The sequence below is a fragment of the Lathyrus oleraceus genome, chromosome 1, assembly GCF_024323335.1.
Source record: "Lathyrus oleraceus cultivar Zhongwan6 chromosome 1, CAAS_Psat_ZW6_1.0, whole genome shotgun sequence".
NCBI lineage: Eukaryota > Viridiplantae > Streptophyta > Magnoliopsida > Fabales > Fabaceae > Lathyrus > Lathyrus oleraceus.
Window position 1 is genome coordinate 33,767,182 of NC_066579.1, and position 22,981 is coordinate 33,790,162.

General features: G+C 39.5%; 1 protein-coding gene across 1 annotated transcript; it reads right to left on the reverse strand.

Annotated features, from left to right (window-relative positions):
- Positions 1–6,841: 6,841 nt before the first annotated feature.
- On the reverse strand, positions 6,842–9,173 carry LOC127089184 (uncharacterized). The gene is made up of 3 exons (XM_051029351.1): positions 8,663–9,173; positions 7,158–8,539; positions 6,842–6,874 (listed from the first exon to the last, which is right to left on the reverse strand). Exons 1-3 carry the CDS (start codon positions 9,171–9,173, stop codon positions 6,842–6,844), a joined length of 1,926 nt encoding a protein of 641 aa, XP_050885308.1.
- Between the last annotated feature and the right edge of the window lie 13,808 nt (positions 9,174–22,981).

A 22,981-nucleotide genomic window follows, 5' to 3' on the forward strand; every position in this document is an offset into this window, starting at 1 on the left:
TTGGAGCTTTCTAACACGAAGAACCTCCAAGCTTCTGGAAATTCCTCAAGATGATAAGTCATACATGACTTTCACGGAACCATCAGGAAAGACAGGATAATTAAACTCTCTGTACGTGCCAACAACAATTGGACTTTTGACCATAAGTAATGGATCACAACCAAACTTTAACGGATAGGTGCCAACAACAATTGGACTTTGACTGTAAGCAAATGGATTACAACCAGCTTTTAACAGATTTCTGCCAACAACAATTGGACTTGAGAATGACTGCGAAAACCAGATGATGGTTTAAGGGCACCAAATTCAAATTGGAATTAGAGGTTAAAATATATAAGATCAACAACAAGACCTGGGTCAATGCAAAATGAGCCCGAAGTATATTTCGGTTATGCATGGTTTGAATTTTCTTTTATGCATGATATATGAAATGCAAATGCTGACAATATACAGACTGCACATTAGGGAAAGCTTTATGGAGGTACTGAATCTTCAACACCAATAACTCAACCAAAGGAGTGAGTAAATGCATCAAAGGAGGATTTATCAAGCTGAACAGTTACAACTGGCCCAATAATCCTTCCAGAGAATGATAAATTTGTGCTCTCTGGAGATAGATGTTAATCATCCAAGGGGAGTCTTGCAACTTGAGACTTGCGGGGAAAGACGAAAGATTTCCTTTTAATATTTCCACATGTCAAAGCTAAATTGTGTTTCTCAATATGTTTGAAAAATTCTTTTTGAGTTCAAAACTCCATTATTAACAAATAAATGACATTTTGCATAACAAAGAAAGTCAGAAAAAATAGCAAATGATAGAATTTGATAGGCAAACTTGTATTTATTCAAGAATGGTAGCACGCAAATGGCGTAGCTCCATGGAATGTTACAAATTTGAAAATGGCAATAGGGAAAGGTTTACATTGAATCACAATGACTACTATTATCCCTAATAACAATGACTCCACGGGACCTCCCTTCTGAAGGGAGTAACTAGATTGATCTTCCATTTTTAGCTCTTCTGTGTTGATCAGTGACGAACCGATGCAGTCTATGCCTTTTGTCCCTAATTTTTGCCTGGATCGCCCTTTCGGGTTTTCAATCCACCGGGACGCTCCTTTTTGCCTAAGTCACCCTTTCAGGTTTTCAACTTAGCGAGCTATCATCTTCTTTTTTTTATCCCTAATTTTTGCCTAGACTGCCCTTTCGGGTTTTCAATCCACCGGGATTTGTCAGGCATAATATCTTTTGACTGCATCAGAGTTCACAGGGTGAATGAACTCTTCGCCATCCATAGTTGTGAGAAATAGAGCACCTCCAGAGTATGCTCTCTTTACAACGTATGGGCCTTCATAGTTGGGAGTCCACTTCCCACGCGAGTCTTTGTATACTTGCAAGATCTTCTTGAGCACGAGATCTCCTTCCTTGAACTCTCGAGGACGGACCTTTTTGTCAAATGCTTTCTTGATTCGTTGTTGGTACAATTGTCCATGGCACAGAGCGGTCATACGCTTCTCATCAATGAGGTTAAGTTGATCATAGTTATTCTGGATCCATTCAGCTTCATCCAGCTTGGCTTCCATCAATATTCTCATTGAAGGTATCTCTACTTCGACTGGGAGAACTGCGTCCATCCCATACACTAAGGAGAATGGGGTTTCCCCTGTTGAAGTGCGGACTGAGGTCCGGTATCCATGCAAAGCAAAGGGTAGCATCTCGTGCCAATCCTTATAAGTTTTCACCATCTTTTGCAGGATCTTCTTGATATTTTTGTTGGCAGCTTCAACAGCACCATTCATCTTTGGACGATATGGAGAAGAATTATGGTGGTCAATCTTGAAACTCTCACATAATTCTGTCATTGTCTTGTTGTTCAAGTTTGAACCGTTGTCAGTGATGATCTTGCTTGGGATTCCATAGCGACAGATAATCTCCTTCTTGATAAAGCGAGCAACCACATGTCTCGTCACATTGGTGTAGGAAGCAGCCTCTACCCATTTAGTAAAGTAATCGATGGCAACCAGGATGAAGCAATGACCATTGGAAGCCTTGGGCTCTATAGCACCAATCATGTCGATGCCCCACATTGAAAAAGGCCAAGGTGATGTCAAAACATTCAACAGTGTTGGCGGTACATGCACCTTATCCGCATAAATTTGGCATTTATGACATTTTCTTGCATAGCTGAAACAATCAGACTCCATGGTCAACCAGTAATAGCCAGCTCTCAAAATCTTCTTTGCCATGGCATGTCCATTGGCATGGGTCCCAAAGGATCCTTCATGAATCTCCTTAATTAACATGTCTGCTTCGTGTCTATCCACGCATCTGAGCAGAACCATGTCATGGTTTCTCTTGTAAAGCACATCATTGCTCAAAAAGAATTTGGACGATAACCTCCTTAGAGTTTTCTTATCCAACAATGTAGCATCTTCTGGATACTCTTGATTTAGAAGATATCGCTTGATATCATGAAACCAAGGTTTACCATCAGTTTCTTCTTCAATCAGCTGACAGTAGGCAGGCTCATCTCTTCGCTCGATTCGAATAAGTGGAGCTTCATTGTGGAATCTGACTTGGTACATTGATGCTAATGTTGCCAAAGCGTCAGCCACTTGATTTTCTACTCTTGGGATGTGATGGAAAGTGATATCGTCGAAGTATTCTATCATCTTCACAACATGAGCGCGATACGGGATCAGCTTCGCATCGCGAGTTTCCCATTCTCCTTTGACTTGATAGATCACTAAGGCTGAATCTCCATACACCTCAAGGATCTTGATTCGGAGATCAATTGCAGCTTCAAGACCAAGGATACAGGCTTCATATTCGGCGATATTATTTGTACAATCAAAGCACAACCTTGCTGTGAAAGGGGTAAAGCCACCATTTGGATTCATCAAAACAGCCCCCACACCATGACCACTGTAATTGGAGGAACCATCAAATGCGAGCTTCCATCGAGATCCTGGTTCTGGTCCTTCATCTGGGCCTGGGATCTCACAATCCTTTATCACCATGATATCCTCATCGGGGAAATCAAACTTCAACGCCTGATAGTCTTCAACTGGTTGGTGAGAAAGATACTCTGCTAAAACACTTCCTTTGATTGCCTTTTGGGTTACATACTGGATGTCGTATTCTGACAAAAGCATCTGCCAACGGGCAAGTCTTCCAGTCAAGGCAGGTTTCTCAAAGATGTACTTTATTGGATCCATTTTCGAGATCAACAAAGTAGTATGGAAAATCATGTACTGCCTCAAACGACGAGCGGCCCATGCCAGCGCGCAACAAGTTTTCTCCAAAAGCGAATATCGACTTTCACAATCGGTAAACTTTTTACTCAGATAGTAAATATCATGTTCTTTCCGACCAGTTTCGTCATGTTGCCCCAGCACGCATCCCATCGACCCTTCAAGCACCGTCATATACATGATTAATGGCTTTCTTGGGACAGGTGGAATTAAAATAGGAGGCTCTTGTAAGTATTGACGAATCTTCTCAAAAGCATTTTGACAATCAGAATTCCATTCAACAGCTTGATCTTTTCGAAGCAATTTGAAGATAGGCTCACACGTGGCCGTCATGTGTGAGATAAACCTTGAGATGTAATTCAAACGTCCAAGGAAACCTCTGACCTCTCGCTCGGTGCGTGGAGCAGGCATTTCTTGTATAGCTCGGACCTTGTCAGGGTCTACCTCAATTCCTCGTTGACTAACGATGAAGCCAAGCAACTTCCCCGAACGGAGACCAAATGTGCATTTTGCAGGGTTTAATCGTAATCTAAACTTTCTGAGGCGTTCAAACAGCTTCTTCAGATGGCTCATATGATCTTCTTCATTCTGAGATTTAGCGATCATGTCGTCAACATATACCTCTATCTCCTTGTGCATCATATCATGGAAGAGAGTGACCATAGCTCTTTGGTAAGTTGCCCCAGCATTTTTGAGACCGAAAGGCATTACCTTGTAGCAAAAAGTCCCCCAAGGGGTGATAAAAGTGGTCTTCTCCATGTCATCTGGAGCCATCTTGATTTGATTGTATCCCGAAAAACCGTCCATAAAGGAGAAGACAGCAAATCTTGCAGTGTTATCTACCAGAGTATCAATGTGTGGTAGAGGGAAATCGTCCTTTGGACTAGCTTTGTTCAGATCCCTATAGTCAACACACATCCTCACCTTGCCATCCTTTTTAGGCACAGGTACAATGTCAGCTACCCATTGTGGGTACTTCGCCACTGCGAGAAAACCAGCGTTAAATTTGAAGGAGAATTGCGGTCCAAAACGCAGCGGAAATTAATAATTTCTCCTTTAGAGATCCTTACGAATGGTCATGATCAGTGATAGAATATTTACCTCTTGTGATGATCGAAACCTTTGGTGCAGATCTCTTGTGACGATCAAAACCTCTGATGCAGATCCACGGAGTGATCACGAACGTTGAACGATGACAACGTCTCTACTCAGTCCACACGAACAGATTCCTTCAATCTTAGTGCTAGCTGGTACGAATGAAGGCTTTGAGTGAGAGAGAGAGAGAGAGAAAACGAAAATAATGCAACCGCAAATTTTTGCTTCTGCACAAGGGTTCTATTTATAGAACCACTTGTGTGGGCTTCAAGCTTAAAGCCCACTTAAGTGTATTTTGGCCCATATCTTATAATATGCCCAAAATCACTTAAGCTCATGGTACCTTACCATATTTCGTATTCTACTCAAGTACATCGTACCTTACGATGCTCTATAACTCACTTAAGGGCACCGTACCTTACGGTATTCCTTAGTTACTCTATCTCTCATCATTCCGTCCTTTGTGTGTGACCCTGTAGGTTTCCGTGACGTTGGCAATTATATTAAATCACGCATTTAACATAATAAACAGTGAGCGGTATCTAGCAACACATCACTACTACCCAAGACACGAAAATGTCATGTGATCTGACAATTCCTTCTGTGATAATACTTATGTGTATAATTACCCTTTTGCCCTTATGTCTATATTGAACACAAGGCATAGACCGTGTCATCCTTGTCCAGTTCAATATTGGGCCCATAGACATTTATCCTGTTATGCAGGATGGGCAAATTCCATCTAGGTCACTCATGTCCCTCAGCATGCTTTGTGGAGTACCCATCAACTGTCTTTATGGTTATCCAGTTACGGACAACGTTGGATCAACAATAAAGCACTCGACTCTACATCTAGGATCCATAGTGGTTTCAGGTCGAAGAGTGGAATACACTATTATCACCATGAGAATAACTTATGACACCTTGCATAACTTTCTATATAGTATTCTCATAGCGGGTCAATCCGGTATAAATATTACTCCTAATATTCATACCTATGTTTAAGACTTGATAACTCTTTATCCATGATCCATGAGATGTGATCATCAGTCTACAAACATAATAGTCTTAATGCTTTAATGTTATCCCACTTCACACTAAAGCTCGACTACGGATACTTTAAGAATAGTGTCCTTATGTTTAATGTGTTCTCATGATTAAGTCACACTTAATACATTAAACGGACTATCTATTCTAGGGACTTTATTAATCAACCATAATAAAGAGAATGCCTTTTATTATTCGATACAAGTACCAAAATGTATTGGCCTCTAGGGCTTACACCAACAAAATTGTCGTTTGACTTCTTCACGAATCTTCAGAGCCATATCTGGTCTTGTTCTTCGGAGTTTTTGTTTTACTGGCGGGCATTCTGGCTGAAGCGGGAGCTTGTGCTCAACGATCTCGGTGTCTAGACCTGGCATATCCTGGTATGACCATGCAAATACATCCACATATTCTTGTAACAGCTTGACCAATCTCTCTTTGATGCTTGCTTCGAGCGTGGTGCCGATTTTGACTTCTTTCTTCTCTTCCTCTGTGCCAAGGTTGATTGTTTCCACCGGTTCTTCATGTGGATGAAGGGCTTTGGACTCGTGCTCGAGCAGCCTTGCCAGTTCGTCGGGGATGTAACAATCTTCTTCACCCTCCTCTTCCGCTTGGTAGATAGGGGAGTCAAAGTTATGAGAGGTAGTAAAGTCATTGGATTCAACGGGGTTATCGTTTATTCTGCATGTTTGAATGATTGATTTCTTTTAGAAAAGTAAAAATAAAAGATGTATAAATGAAAAGTTTTTTTTTTGTTTTTGAAAATATTGCCATTTTCTTAAGAGAAAGCAAAATAAATGAATTTTAAGAATTTAACAAAATGCCTTTTACTCATTGATAATGATTATTTGAAAATGAAAGTGGGCCCTACAACATGATCCATTAGCCTTGGGCAGAGCTAAGGATTTGAAAGGAAAAATACAACAATTATTACTTTGACAAAGGAAAAATTTCGGGGATCTCAACCGCCTTCCAGTTGTTCAAAGCTGTCTCACACCGGTAAACTAAACATGGCTCATCTTCATTGGCGGTGCTATCTTCAATTGCATTGACTTGATCTCCATGGATGAATCCTGTGCTGAGGAATACTTCCTGGATGCTTCGGGTGTTGTCCTTTATAGAGACTCGGGCTCCTTTCGCAGCGGAAGGCACATATCCCAGACCAAAGCGATCATGCTTCTCACGAATATCAATAAGTTGACCCCAACCTTCAGGGTTTCCTCCTTCAATACTAGACTTTGCGCTTTTCAGAGAAGCGAAAGATGAACAAGCTTTCCCAACAGGGCCCTTCATTTCCACAAAAGTGGCATTGGCTATTTCAAGAGCTTGGAAAGAAGCTTCCAAAGCGTCCTCATCAGCCTCGATATATCTGAAGGATGAAAGGTGACTGACCACAAAGTCTTCCTCCCCAGAAATGATGATTAGTTGATTGTCCACCACAAACTTCATCTTTTGGTGTAAAGTGGAGGTGACTGCCCCTGCAGCATGAATCCAAGGACGTCCCAGTAAGCAGCTATACGCTGGATTAATATCCATGACTTGGAAATTAATCGGGAATACATGAGGGTCAATCAATATGGGCAATTCAACCTCTCCAATCACTGTTCTCCTGGAACCGTCAAAAGCTTTCACTACCAAGGCACTAGGCTTCATGGCTGGTCCTTGATAAGATAACTTGGTGAGTGTTCTCTTTGGCATAACATTCAGAGAAGATCCGGTATCAACCAAAACTCTTGCCAAAGCATCATCTTTGCATTTTACCGAGATATGGAGGGCACGATTATGATTTTGTCCATCCTCAGGTAATTCCTCTCTACTGAAGCTCAAAGTATTGCAGGCTGTGATATTTGCAACTACTCCATCAAATTGGTCTACTGTTATGCTTTGTGTTACATGAGCTTGAGCAAGCACCTTCAACAAAGCTTCCCTATGGGCTTGGGAGTTCAATAGAAGAGACAGAATAGAGATCTTAGATGGTGTTTGATGCAACTGGTCCACAACCTTGTAGTCACTTTTCTTGATCAACTTCAAGAATTCAACAGCATCTTCGGATTGGACCACTTCGGGTTCTTTAGTGGGAGTTGCAACCGTTGATTCCTTATTTGGCCCTTGAGGAGTCACATTGAATTCAGGCGTATAGATTCGACCACTACGGGTCATTCTGCTCATTCCTGCAATATTTGTGACGTCTTCACTTACAGCTTCTGTCACCTCAGCGTCTGAACTTCCTTCAACAACCTTATCCACAGCAGTAATCTCATATTTCCAAGGCACGGCCTTGGTGCTCTCATACGGAAAAGGTGCGGGCATACATATTTCCACAGGCGACGGATGACTATCCTCAGGCGCCACCCTTCTGCTATAGTAAGGTATTTCCACTGGTTCAGGTAAATTGAAGCAAGGTTCAATTACCAACACATCTTCATTCTTCACAACACTGGATATTTGAAGCACTCCTTTATCCATCGAATTTTGAATATTGTCTCGTACCACCTGACATCCTCTTGGGTGTGTGGCACACTCTTCACAATTGTCATGATCAACATTAACCAGGCCAGCTTCCACCAATCGGGCATGGAATGCTGCCAAAGGAGTCTTTACATCCTCCACCTTCTCAACCGTAACACCAACAGAAGCGTCTTCAATGGCGTTGACTTCAGGATTTCCATGGGGAGGAAGGGGATTATTCTTCACATTCGGTCCCATGTCCTTAAAAGACAAGATCTTGCTCTCAATCAATTCCCGAACCCTATGCTTCAGAGCGTAACAACCCTCTAGGTCATGCCCGGGGGCACCTTCGTGAAAAGGACAGTGTGCATTAGGGTTGTACCATGGAGGAAGACGATCAGGTGGAGGTCCCATAGGTCTGGGAACCACCAAACCCTTTTGCAATAGGGAAGGATACAACTCAGTGTAGGACATTGGGATTGGATTGAAGGTCACCCTCTCCCCTTGTCTCCTATTTTGGTTCTGAGCATTCTGCCTCGGCGCTTGCGCTCTCGGTTGTTGATAAACAGGAGTTGCTGGTGTTTGTTGATAAGCTGGAGGAGCCGCAGCACGTTGTTGAACTGGAGCTGGTCGATAAGCTGGAGGCGCTTGATAAGCCTGAGCAGGCTGTTGATTGAACGCAGGCGTCACAGCAGCTACGTATGGTTATGGAGCATACTGGATGGGATACATGGGTGGTTGATAGGGAATTGGTTGTTGAATACATTGCTGAGGTGGATATTATTGTGGTCTCCTTCTTGGAGGAGCTCTTCCTTGACCAGCAGTCAGGGCATTTGTTTCCCCTTCCTTCTTTCTAGGAAACCCTCCAGAGAACTTCTTCGGATTAGCACTTGAAGTTCCAGCTACAGCTGCCAGTTTGCCATTCCTTACACCATATTCCACGCGAGCTCCTATAGCAACCAGCTCGGAGAATCCCAAAGAAGCACTTCCAACCATCTTCTCGTAGAATTGGGGTTGGACAGTGTCGATAAACAATTCAGCCAATTCTTTTTCAGCAAGAGGTGGTTCAACCTGGGAAGCCAGTTCCCTCCATCTCTGAGCGTACTCTTTGAAAGACTCCTTATCATGCTGAAACATGCTCTGCAACTGTCTTCTGTCAGGCGCCATGTCCATATTATACTTGTAATGTTTTATGAATGCGTCTGACAGGTCTTGGAAACACCTGATCCTGTTCTGATCCAGACTTAGGTACCATTTAGAAGGAGCCCCGCTCAAACTGTCCTGAAAACAGTGAATCATCAGCTTGTCATCCTCCACGTGTGCAGCCATTTTGCGGTAATACATGATGAGATGGCTTTTTGGACAAGTATGCCCCTTGTATTTGTCGAAGTCCGGAGTTTTGAATTTTGCTGGAATCACCAACCCGGATACAAGGCACATTTCTTTGGCAGCAGATCCAAAGACGTGGTCTCCTTCTAGATCTCAGAACTTCTTCTCGAGGAGCTGCATGTTCTCCTTTACTTCTCTGAAGTCCTCAAACCTTACTTCGTCACCAGCAACGGTTGAGTCAACAGTCTGATACATGTGGTTTTGATCTTCATAATGAGGAACATGTCTAGTATAGGCAGCTGGTGGAACCACAGTATGGATGACTGGACGTGCATCAGTGTAAACCGGTAATGGCACGGCATGTTGGACAAATTGCCCCATGTCGTGCACCACCTCCGCTCGGGGGACGAAGTCATAAGGTAGCCCATACGGAGGAAGGGTTGAGGGTAACGTCCTCTGAGGTGGGACTTCTACTGCTGGGCCCGTGGTCTCTGAAATAACGGTCGCTTGTGGAACCTCAAACCTGAAGGTTAAAGCTTGCAGCATCTCTCGCATCTGGGACATGCCTCCTTTGATTTCGTCTAGCTCAGCTCTAACTCGGGCGCTCTCTTGTTCTTGTTCAGCCATTCTCTGTCTTGCTCTAGCGCGAGTATTATACTGGTGTTAAAAATTCAGCGTGAAACTGGTGGAAGAAAGGGCGGAGTGAGACTCTCTCTTTTTGAAAATGTATGAATGCATGTATGGATGCATTTGTTTGATAAAAACCAAGAGTTTTGCTTTTTATGCATATGCAATGAATGGATGGATGCAATGTTTTTTTGTTTTTTTTTTGGATAGGTTCAAAAGTCCGAGGTAGGGATAAATTTGATTGCTTTTCTAAAACGGGGTTCTCACCGTGTATGATCTAGGGCTTTGTTACAAAGGATCCCCAGATTCATTGATTCACAAGAATGTTTGACGCTTACGGGAAATACTTTCCGGTCGTCAACTCCATCAAGGGAATCTATTCTGGGTGAGGTTCTCGTACCGACTCTTACGAAGTATTCACCTCAGGAGTCCATACTACGCAACCATCGACTGGGTTCTAGACAGGGTACTCAGAGTCATGGATTCAAAAGACTGTTTGACGCTTACGGAAAATACTTTCCGGTCATCAACTCCATCTAGGGAATCTATTCTGAGCGAGGTTCTCATATCGATCCTTACGAAGTATCCACCTCGGGAATCCATACTACGCAACCATCATTTCTAGTTGGCCAAAGGTTCAATGTTCTAAAAGGTCCTTAGAGTCATGGACTCCTTTGAAACATCGGCGCTTACGAGGTATACACCTCGGGCGACAATATTTGCAAAAGAATCTACTCTAAGTGAGGTGCTCGTACCGACTCTTACGAAGTATTCACCTCGGGAGTCCGTACTACTCAACCATCGTCCTATCTTATGTTTTTTTTCCACTCTAGACTCGGGTGTAGAGTCTTTCCCACATGGCTTGCAATCAAAATCCAAGTACCAAACACGGCGGAACCAATATACAACAAATATCAATATAACAATAAAGATATTAAAAAGCAATAAATAATGGAAAAGCCACATAATTAAACAAACAAAGGCACACAGACGTCCTAACTAGGCTTGACTCACTTAGGGATTGATTACTCCCCAGCAGAGTCGCCATCTGTCGCACCTCGAAAAAATGTGGGGATACGACTTCAAAGCGAAGCGCAAACGCACGCTCGCAATGATGGACTGAACAGAGTCGCCACCGAACTTTATTTATTCCTAAAAAGGAAAGGGGAAATATCGATAAAACCCAAGAAACAAAACGACAATGATTATGGTCGTCGCAACCAAATCAGGGTTCGGGAGTTGATTACGCAAGGGGAAGGTATTAGCACCCCTCACGTCCGTTGTACTCAACGGGAACCATTAGGTCAATTGTGTGCGTTAATGTTAGTTTGAAATGTTAGGCTTTTCGAATTATTAGGTGGGAAAGAAAGGAAGAAGAGACAAGAAATGTTTTTGGATTTTTTTAACGAAGGACTAAACCTAAGTTTTTTATTAGTGGGCCTGACAAGATTTATAGATCCTGCTCCTACGTATCTCAAAAGAGAAATCAAGGCTTACGTAGTTCTGGGTAGAAAAATGTTTGTTTGTTGGTCGATTTTAGCGTAAGCTATACTGTATTAATCGACGAAAACATTGTTTTACCCAAAACAGATGAGGAGTGAACGCATACCACACATCTAACGGATATATAAATCTACATTCGGAAAATCGTCATTTATCTCTACTCAACAATCGTGGTCGAAACATTGTTTTGCATCACCTTAAGACAATATATCTTTCGTTTATGAAAAAAGGTTTTTTGATTAGTCGCACGGCGGCGAGAAAAGGGTTTGATTGGTTGGATGTATTCTGAGTGATGGCGAGAACTTGGATGAGCGAGATATACATCTCAAATCCTAGCCTCAGGAGTGCATGGTATACACCATGTTCCATTTCCATCTTTATTGAAAGAGGTTAAGATAGGAATTAAGTATTTTGGAATTTGATTGAGAAAGGGTTTGAAGAAACCGCTTTGGCAATTTTAGGCGATGGCGAGAGTTAAGATTGGCGAGGCATACGTCTCGAATCTTAACCTCAGGAGTGCATGGTATACACCATGTTCCATTTCCACCTTTATTGGAAAAGTGTTAAGTAAGAATTAGGTATTTTGAGTTTTGTTGCGAAAATGACTTGACCATAGATCAAGTATTGATGGACGTTTAAAAGAAATTTGAATGAGTGTTTGAGAGAAATCAAAGTGGATAAATTTGGATGATGGCGAGAGCTAGGATTGGCGAGATATACATCTCGAATCCTAGTCTCAGGAGTGCGCGGTATACACCACGTTCCACTTCCATCTTATTGAAAAAGTCTTAACTATAAATTAATATTTTTTGAGTTTTTTATTAGAAAAAATGACTTGACGTTGAATCAAGCGTTTGGTGAAAGTTTGAAACAAATGGAATAGAATGGGAGGGAGAAATGGATTGGTTTGTTTATTGAGAAAATACTCGACGTTGGATCGAGTCATATTTTTGTATTTTTTGAAATTGTTGATTTTACTCTTGTGTTAGTATCTAACTAAACAATCAAGTAATAAAGAAATAAAACAGTACCAAATTATTACACATCGGGGGAGTGGGGTACATCTTGTTAAATGGGGATTAAAAAATCATGAAACAATTAAATCGGGCCCAAACAACAAATAATGCAATGCATGAGTGTAAGTGCAAGAGAACCGGCTCATTGTAAGAAAGCCCAAGAGTAAGCTATGTGAGGTTGATGGCGATGCTTAAAAGCGATCGACTTACAAGGGTATGAAAATAGGCTCGACATTGAATCGAGAAATATGATTTTAATAATTTTAAAATGGTTTTGAATGAGTGATGAAATTAATAAAAAACAGATTTGTGTTATTAAATAATAATGAAACCATGAGTATAATAAAACATAAACATAAAAAATGTTAAAAGAAATAAAATGCTAAAAGAAATAAAATGATAAAAGAAAATAAAATGCTAAAGGAAAAAAAATGCTACATATGAGTATTGAACCCTCTCCACTTAAGATTATGAAACTACCCTCTCTCCACTAGACCATTTATCATTAGTTATTATCTTAATGCTATTTTAGATATATAAACTAAGATAGATTAGACATTAGAATAAAAACTAAGATAAAAAAAAATCTGTTGGACTACCAGGAAAATGAACAAAAATCAAACCCAGCCGCTTGGCTGTTGGGTTTTAGAGTTAATGGATTGGGAATAGTAAAAAGTGAAATTATTATTAAACAACAAAATTAATATCCACTTGGAATACTAAAGGGTCATTTAAATTTCCAAAAAAAATATTTTAAACACTCCTAAGGTAAATAATAAAAAAAGAAAATGAATGAGCTAGCATTCATGCTGAACTGATCTCTTCCTCTCTCAAAGCTCTCAATCCCGTTCTCATTCTCTACGTTTCTCTCCTCCTCACACCAAACCCCTCTCACAAACTCGTCTCTCTCCCAATCGCGTCTCTCTTTCTTAAGCGCAACCATTCCATCCCCAATCGCTCACATCTCACTCAATCTCTCTGAAACGATGCAAGAATCCATGGCTAAAACAAAAAGGGCTCACCTTCGGCGGTGGCGACGGTGATGATGAAGCCTAAACTTCACTCTTTCGCCTCTTTATTCCAGGTATGTTTCGATTTTGGGATTAGGGTTCTTGGTGGAATTGTGTGCGCCTCTAATTTTTTTCGTCAAATTTTTCGTCCGTCACACTGATTCCTTTCTTTTCTATTTATGCTCGGCTGATTAGGGTTTCGAATTGGTACATTGGGTTCAAAAGAGGCGTCCCTACGAACTACATTTTTTTGCTTAGTATCGGATTGGTCCCTTTGATGTTTGGATTTGGAACAGGTAATCTGAGCTCAAACTTTCTCTTTGAATTTTGTCTCTATTCCAATTTGGGAATTTATTTGAAATTTTAACTGACTTGCCAATTGCTTTGTGTTACTGCAGTAAAAATATTGAAGATTCAAAAGCAGTTTCGATTTTGATCACAGCTCTGGTTCACAGTTTCGGTTACGGTGAATGAAAATGTTCCGCCAGAGATCTCCGAAATTGAGTGCATTGATGAGGCATCATGGTCTGCGCCAAATCCAAAAGCATGCACGGGAATTTGAAATCCCGAATTATCTCGACCACTGATGGAAATTGGCAGAAGCAAATGATAGTTTGGTTGAGGTTGGTCATTTCCCGAGCTGCCAACAGTGTAATTATCTTGCCCATCCGACAAGAGAATAATATTTGCAAGTGGATTCTTTTCTTTTCGGTCTTCCATTATCTTGGCACCTTTTCTCAGCCCTCCCGCAATATTGGTACCACCATTTGCAACCAAAGAATTAACAGCTTGTAATGCCTGTTGCCGTCCAGAATCAGTCATCTTACATAGTGGAAAGAGACGGCGAGCTGTGGAAGAGAAAACAATAACAGAAAGCCGGTCATTAGTGCCTAGGTTCTGTATAACAAATCCCATAGCCCTTTTTAGTAGTGCGAGCTTAGTTCCAGCCATGCTACCACTGATGTCAAGCACGGTGACCAAGTCAACTGGGGCACGCGGAGTCTGCGAGGTCTGCGTCAAGCTGGTCTGATTTCTGCTAAGATTTTGTCTTCTGGTAGAAGCAGCGGCTGCAGCAGTAGCTTTGAGATGAACCAAAAATGTGAAGTTAGCACAAGTGTCGGACCTTGGAACGGAAGACACTTCAGGGCATGTTTTAATCTCCATTGCTCGAACAGTATCGGTATCTCAAGTACTCTTACCGCAAATATTTCTCTCAGAAATTGCATTGTTGGTGATGATGGAGCTGGAAGCATTCCAACAGAACTTTGCGGAAGACCGGCAGTCCTTGTTGGAGTCACTCAGAAGTTGATTGCAGGTATTTGGAAGACAGTTTGGTGCGATCCAAAACCAAGCCTGCTGTTATACTGCTGTTAGTGCATTAATATATTTGGGCTGTTATGCTATGCTGACTCGTGATTTGAATTGGCTGGTTGACTCAAGGAATAGCATCTCAAAAACTGTTGTCTGCCGCAACCACACGTTCATACATGGTAATAAGATATTCCCCTATCCCTCAAGATTAATCAAACCATGATAAATCTCATCATCTTGTTCTTCATTTTTCAATTTTGTTGTTCACACTGCTCAACTGTCTCTCTAACCGAACATTTTTCATCTTTTGTCTCCGCAATTCGTCGACAAGGCTTCCGGTACTTTGTTGGAGTTGAGTCACCTGCAAATGCAGTTCTTTCTCTCTAGTTGTAACAGGTGTTGCCTGCATAATACCAACAGCTCTTTCCTCCATTGATTTTGTATTCCTACCTGCATAAGATTACTCCATTAGATTGACAGGCTTAACCTTCACTTCTTTCTGCTGCAGGTTTGTCAAGTTTGGAATTCTCCACAAAATTGCATTGGCCGCCGGTTGATTTTAATAACAGGTGCTTGGCTTGTATCTTGATGAGGCTGAAGCACAATAGTCAGTTTAAGAATTTAACCGTCTTGAAATGACTCCGGTGGGTCTTAGCATGACGGTAACCGTACATATATAATCCTGTGCTTCCAAACTCCTTTGCTTTGTCAATGAGACCAGCTCTTCCAAAGAGATGGTCCATACAAGAATAGTGCTTAATCCTTGAATTTATTTGCGTAGACTTCTATCATTTGTCTAAATAGCAATTGCCCTTGTGCTACAAAACCGGAATGAATACAAGCTGTAGGTTTGAGGTCTGTTTAGAACTGCTACCATTGTTACATGATCTGGTTTAATATTATTATTGAACTGATGTACAATTTGTTTTGTTTGCTTGGAAACCAAAACCTGCAGGTTTGAGGTCTGTTTAGATACCGACTATCAATGGGTGAAGGTCCTTCATCTAAAGAGATGCAAGTAACAGCAACATGCTGAATCATCCACGACTTATCTTTTGGAAATGGAAAGTTAGAAGGATCCAATACGCAACATCGAGTGCTGCAGTGAGAGGCATATGCCAAGCTTGTTGTTTTTGAATTTAGCTTATGGCTTGAGTGATAAGTAAACTGAATTCCTCCAGTTTTTTAATGTTTCAGGATGTTCCTGTGCTACAAACGCCTCAACGAGCTTCTGCACAGTTTCGACGTCGTAAGCTGGACTCAAATATATTCAGAGCCGGAACCCATGTGCCGAGAAGAATTTCAGTGTGGAGATTGTTAAGGTAGATCAACTTTGACAGTGCTCTCATCAACGGTTCATTATCCTGCATATGACCAGCTGTATCAACGAGCACCACATCCGAACCATTACGAGAAGCTTCCTGAATGGCTTCTTTTGCCACAATAGCAGGATCCTTTTCATAAACCTTCTCAAACCAAGCAAACTGAAGATTCCAAAACTGATTCCGAACCTGCTACAGCTACAGGTTCATCGCAAGAAAATGAAAGCCAACCCTTCTTTTTAGCATCAGGTTTGTTGCTATTTTTCCAGAATTGTTGAAGATTGGTTCAAGGAGAAAATGATGATGGTGGAGGGAGACGGTGAGGGAAAAGGTTGATGAGTTTCTTTTTTGTTGTGGAATTTTTTTTATATTCCCTTTTAATTCCAACCAATTATTGTAATATGTATTAGTCATTAGGATGTAATAAGTTATAATAGTATTTAGCTTATGTAAAATGATTCACACAATGCCAAATCTCATGTAATGCAACGCATATGGACATGTTTATGGGATCATGCTTGGTTATTATTTTTTTTGACATGGTTATTCTAAAGTAATTGGATTGTTAATGAATGAAATGATTATTTGGACATTTGAATGATGTAATGAATGTTTGAATTTGGTTTGAATGAAATGAATTTGTGGTTGTAGAAATGGATAGGGATTATTTCGAAATAATCTAAAACTCATCTAAATGTCAATTTAAAATCCAAAAAACCAATAACACCAATTAAAATCAAATTAGTCTATAATTTGTTAAAATTACTTTGATATCAATTCTAACATTTATTTGAAAATAAAAATCAATTAGAGTTTGAATCATTAGTAAAAAAACAATTAAGATTAATTCGAAATTTGGAATTAGATTTACTTTGAAATTAAATTAAAATTGAAAAATTAAAAAAGTCAGATAACTAAAATCCAATTTGTAATCACAAAGCACCATGATCAAAAAGTTAGATAATAACCAATGTTTATCACAAAATATGGATTTGGGAATGAATGTATGCAAACGAACTTTAGGCCAAGTGCCAAATAAAAAAATGAAAAAAATGGAAACAATTCAGGATCAAAATCGGGGTATGACAGTTGCCCCTATTTAAGTATCTTCAACTAGAGAATATGGAGCAGGACACTCTTCATATGATCATAGTGGGAGATGGTTAAATACTAAGGAGACCCGGATTTTGATCCTGAATCCCTATGACATGATGTGATGTGATATGGTATGATATGATATGATATGATATGCATGGATGCATGATTTTTTTTTTTAATTTTCTTCCCTGCTAGGGATATGGTGGACCCTTGGCAGGAGATGCTACTAGACAGACCAAGCTGTGGGGAATGCTGGTGGTCCACGGAGAGACAGACAAATGGTAAAAAAACAAACTCGTTGGGGAAGACAAATCCGGCTGGAGAATCAGACACAACGGGGAGTACTCAAAGTGAAATTTGATCATCGATACTTGGAATACAAGAGGTTTCGATAGTAAGTTCACATATGACTTACTAACCCGAAAAAAGGAAAAGATGCTACAACCAGTTTGCATATGACCTAACAACGCTGGGGAATATCAAGAAGTTCTGACAGCAGGTTCAGGTATGACCTAACAAACTCAGAAAAATTCAAGAAGAGTGTATCAACATGTTCATATATGACCTGATAATACTGGAACAATCATAGAGAAAGACTCTTCAGAACAGGTTCATATATGAACTGACACCGGAATAATAGTTCAACAACAGGTTCATATATGACCTGAATAGTATTGAACAAAAATTGGAAACAATTCAGGATCAAAATCGGGGTATGACAGAGATGGTTATATGATTGTCAAAATCCAATGTGCGAATTGAGGTAATTAACTTCAAGTTTTTCTTTAGGAGAGGGATCCTTTGATAAATATGATTTGTTACTTTTTCTTGTTCACTTTTGTGACTTATCATGGATGCTTAGATATGTTTCATTTAATACGAATTTATAAAGGGTAACCGGTTTATGTATAATTTTTGTTCAATTTGAAAATAATTATTTGAATACTTGTTATCTTCCCTTCTTTTCTTTTTATAAGACTCCTAAGGTGGTTCTTAAAGTGATTATAAAGATTCAAAGAACATTTTTATGGGGTGGTTGTGAAGACGTTAAGAAAGTGAATTGGGTTAATTGTGATAGTGTTTGTTTACCCAAGGAGGTTGGTGGATTAAGGGTGAAACATTGTGGGCTATTTAATTTTGCTTTCTTAAGCAAGTGGAAGTGGAGGATTCTTAATGGTGGCTCTGCTTTTTGGTAAGATATTATTGCGGTAAGGTATGACAATATTAATTTGGCGATGTTTGGTGGGCCTTGTGTGAGTATGAAGACGTCTTTATGGTGGAGGGATGTGTGTGTTATTGGGGAACCTTTGAACATTGATCATTCGCATTCTAATTTGTTTTCCTCTTCTGTTTCTTGTAAGCTTGGTAATGGGAAGAGTTTAGACTTTTGGGGGCAAGCTTGACTTGAATCTTCTTCCTTTGATATTCTCTTCCCTTCTTTGTTTTGCCTTTGTGGGTCAATTTTTCGTAGAGTGTGTGATGTCGAGGTGTGGATCCATGATTCTTGGAATTGGGATCTTGGTCTTAGTGGGGTCTTCTTGAGCGCCGAGGATAGTTTATCGTTAGAGGAGTTATTGCGTTTTCTTCATGATGTGAAACCAAATGTTAGCAAGGAGGACAACTTTGTGTGATGGAGGGATACATTTGGTTACTCGGTTAAAGCGAGTTACAAGAGGGTTTTTGAAGCTAGTGTTATGGTGCCTAATGTGGTTCCTTCGTTGCATAAAGCCTTAGCTCGGTTATGGTTATCTAAAGTTCCGAGTAAGGTGCATATTTTTTTTAACACCTTCTTCTTAATAGATTGTCCACGAGGTTGGAGTTGGCGAAGAGAGGTATTATTGATGGTTCGCACAATGTGGTTTGCCCTTTATGCTTTTTGGAAGAAGAGGATGTTGAGCATCTATTCGGCTCTTGCTTTTTTTTATAAAAAAAATTATTTGGTCCAAGTTGTGTAATTGAGTTGGAGTGGGCAATACTATCACTACTAGCTCGTTGCTGGATAGACTCCATGGTATGAATTCCTCTTCTTCATCTTGGTTTTTTGGTTTGATTTTTTGTTGGTCCATTTGGCCTTGTAGGAATGCGGTCCTTTTTAAAGGCAGTCCTTAGGGACTTGAACGTTTTGAGCACGATTCAATTTACTTCTTGGGAGTGGTTCAACGCTTTCTCCAAGAATGGTAGGAACATCTCTTGGTTGCGGTGTTCTAATCCCGTCAAGTGTTGGGAGTAGGCGGTGGTTTTTTACTTTTGGTTTGATGGTGTTGTTGTGTTTTTTCCTTTGGCTTTTTCGGTTGTAAAAGGGTGGGTACCCCCTTGTGCCTCTTTTTATTGCCACAAGTCTTCTTGCTTATAAAAAAAATTAAATGCAATATAAGGTTGTGGGTTAAACTATTGGAACATTAATTTTTGTAATTTCAGTTTTTAGAATGCATTTTTGTTTGCTTCAAAATGATCTGTCACAAGAGCTACCTTCCACTTACATCATCAATTCTACTCTTGACTATCTGCACGATGCCCATGTAAAGGCAACAATCAAACAAAAGGGGTGATAATTCATTTCTATAATAAACGGTATATAATAAAGAATAAAGTACAACATCTACACAATCATGCACAATAATATATCACATTCTCACATCCAAATCATAATCAACATCATACACGACAACATCTAAATTATCATCAACATCATACAAAACCATATCTCAATTATCATTAACATTATATGCAACAACATCCCATCCAACAACACATCAACAACAACCAATATAAATACAACACTTATGCAATGTACTTAACACCAAATCGACATGCATGTGGTACCAAATATGAACACTCAGGTTCATCTTACTCCATGATCCCCACCATAGGATTGATTCCGTCTTGGAACTGGAGTACACCAAAATTGCTACTATCAGCATAGGTAACGCTTCACTAATCCCTCATAATAGGAATTAGCTACTCGCACCTGATCCATCACAATGGAATCGAGGCTCACAAAAACTCGTTACCATCAACATAGGTAAATATTCACTAATCCCCCATAATAGAAATTAGTTACTCGCATCTTATCCATCACCATAGGATCGAGGCTCACAAAAACTGGACCGAAGCCCATACACCAAGATGCATAACTCTAAAATAACATGCATTAACAGAACAAGGTTCACCAAAAGGATCCCCACACACATCTCATCATTTATCATCACATATTCATCATGCAACAACAATTCATGTTACCACATGAATAATATCAACAAATAGCAGCAACTTATCAACATCTTAACATCATCGATGTAACAACATAATTATCACACCACGATATTACACAAATGCAACGATTCATCAATCAAACGTATAAATCAATACATTTATTAACATAGTAGGAATGTGAATAATATTTAAACATCTCAAAAATCACTACCATGTTATAGGTCCGAGCGTTATATTTCTAACACTTCAAACGACATTAAAATCCGACTTACGGAATAAAAGTTATGACCAAAATCGTCGGGATATGTCAACAATTCATTAACCGAACGTATGAACAAAAACTTCACCAACATAGTTGGCATATGAATAATACTAAAAAAATCCACTTATCACCGTCACGCTATATCTCTGAGATTCAAATTTTTAATACTTCAAACCACATCCTAAAATGATTCACGAGTTGAAAGTTATGATCAAAACCGCGCATGAAGGCTTTATTAAAAAGTTGTTTTTCTAAAATTTCCAGCATGATTTTCATCTTCTTCAACCCCAAAAATGCCCATGAAGTAATCACCAAAATTATTTTATCCTTGAAACAAAGTTATAGCCCTCTATTGAAGATATCAAACCCTTCAAACAAAACTTGATTTGGACTTACGGGTCTCCCGCGCTGAGCGTAGTCGTGACGGACATAATGTAGAATTTTCTGCGTTTTTCATCGTTGGAGGCCTTCCGGATCTCCGATTTTGATTCTTAAAAAACCCAAACGCTTAGAAAATTACAACTCATGCAATACTCTAATTATCTTAAGTTAATTTACAGTTTTAACAAAATTATATAATCTAATCATTATTTTAAGATTATACCTAAAACCTTCGAAATTGCAACAATGGTGGATTTAGGTTTCAATCTTCAAAATAGAAAAACTACATGCATATAAGGCACACGAAATTCGTCATATAACCATCATATAACAACCATCATAGCTTCTTTATTCAAAATTATAAATCAAAATACCAAACCTTAAGGAGGTTAAAGGTTCCTCCATTCTGCCCTTCTATCATACCATTTACTATTGGAACAAGTTCTCATCCTTACCTGGTCTCCAGTAAAAGCCCTTGATCTTCTTCTTCAACCTCAAGTTTTTGCTCTCCATCTTTGCCTCTTTTGTTCCAATATCACGTACTGACAAATTTTTTCATAAAACTATCTTCTCTCCCAACTTTTGAAATACATAGTACCCTCCTTACTTTTGCTTAATTATTATTTTTGCCCAATTTAACTCTAACTTCCCTCTTCTTACTGCAAACTCTCCTTAAATCCCACAATTGGCCCAAACTCATATTCTCTCCAATTTCTTATTTTATCAATAATAATAAATCAAATTCCAATTATTATAATCATTTTCTAACTTACTCCATCGTCTCACCGCACCCTATTATTTCTACCACACCCCAACAACACATATTCAAATAATTTACTTTAAATCACACCAACATCTAATAATTAAATAAAACACCGAAAATCATTATGAATCACCAATAGTTTAAAATAAAACAATTAATAAAATTGGGATGTTACAATCATCCCTAAACTTGTCTGTTATTTCAACCTAGATCTGTCTCAGGTTGCAACATTCATGAGAATATAATTGTTACTCAGAAGATAGTGCATTGCATGAATAACGTGAAGGAGGGGGGATACTTTGTGATCAAAGTGGATATGTCAAAGGCTTATGATAAACTTATTTGGGACTTTATTTGGAGAACTCTAGTTGAAATAGAACTTCCTATGAAGATGATTAATATCATCATGCATGGTGTGACTAGTGTGGAGACTAACATCAAGTGGAATGGTTCAACTTCTGAGTATTTTCGGCCTAGCATAGGTATTAGAAAAGATGATCAAATATCTCCTTACCTCTTTGGTTTATGTCTAAACAAGCTTTTGCATCTTATGTCTCAAGTTGTGGAAGAAGATAGGTGGAAAACTATTCGAGCTGGTAGGAGAGGACCTAGGGTTTCACATCTCATGTTTGCTGATAACCTCCTTTTATTTGGTGAAGTTACTCCTACACAAATGAGTTGTGTGATGAGAATTTTGAAGAAATTATGCAGTATGTCTGGACAACAAATAAACTAAGAGAAACCAAAATGTTATATTCCAAGAATGTTCCAAGGAGCATGTGTGATAAGCTTGGAAGGATGTCGGGTTTTGGCAAAATAGTCGCGCTTAGTAAATATTTGGATGTTCCTCTTACTGGAAAGATTCCTAGGAAAGAGGAGTTTCACTACACTATCGACCAAGTAAATGTTAAGCTTGCTTTGTGGAAGGGAAGTCAACATGCTTTTACAGGGAAAGTGACTATTGCCAAGAGTGTTATTGAACATATCCCAATCTTTCCTATGATTACATCTATCATCCCTAAGTCGTGTATAGATGAAATTCATAAGATCCAACGGAGGTTCATATGGGGGGATAATATCAATAGCAGAAAGCATCATGCCATCAAATGGGATGTTGTTACTAGTTTAAAAAGTGATGGTGGTCTGGAGCTGCACAAGATGGACATTATGAACAAGGCTTATATCTCCAAACTTGGTTGGAAGCTCCAAAATAATAATGAGGACTTCTGGTTTGATGTTGTTTGGGGTAAATACGACCAAAATGCTAACATAAGAGAAATTTCGATGAAGCCCACTGACTCA

What these genes read in the sequence shown, in the direction of transcription:
- LOC127089184 (XM_051029351.1), bottom strand. Translation starts at nt 9,173, where the DNA reads ATGGCTGCACACGTGGAGGATGACAAGCTGATGATTCACTGTTTTCAG. An exon ending in AACAAATGCCCTGACTGCTG is followed by an intron (nt 8,540 to 8,662) that starts GTCAAGGAAGAG and finishes AACCATACGTAG; the next exon opens with CTGCTGTGACGCCTGCGTTC. An exon ending in ATCGTGCCCTCCATATCTCG is followed by an intron (nt 6,875 to 7,157) that starts GTAAAATGCAAA and finishes TTCATGCTGCAG; the next exon opens with GGGCAGTCACCTCCACTTTA.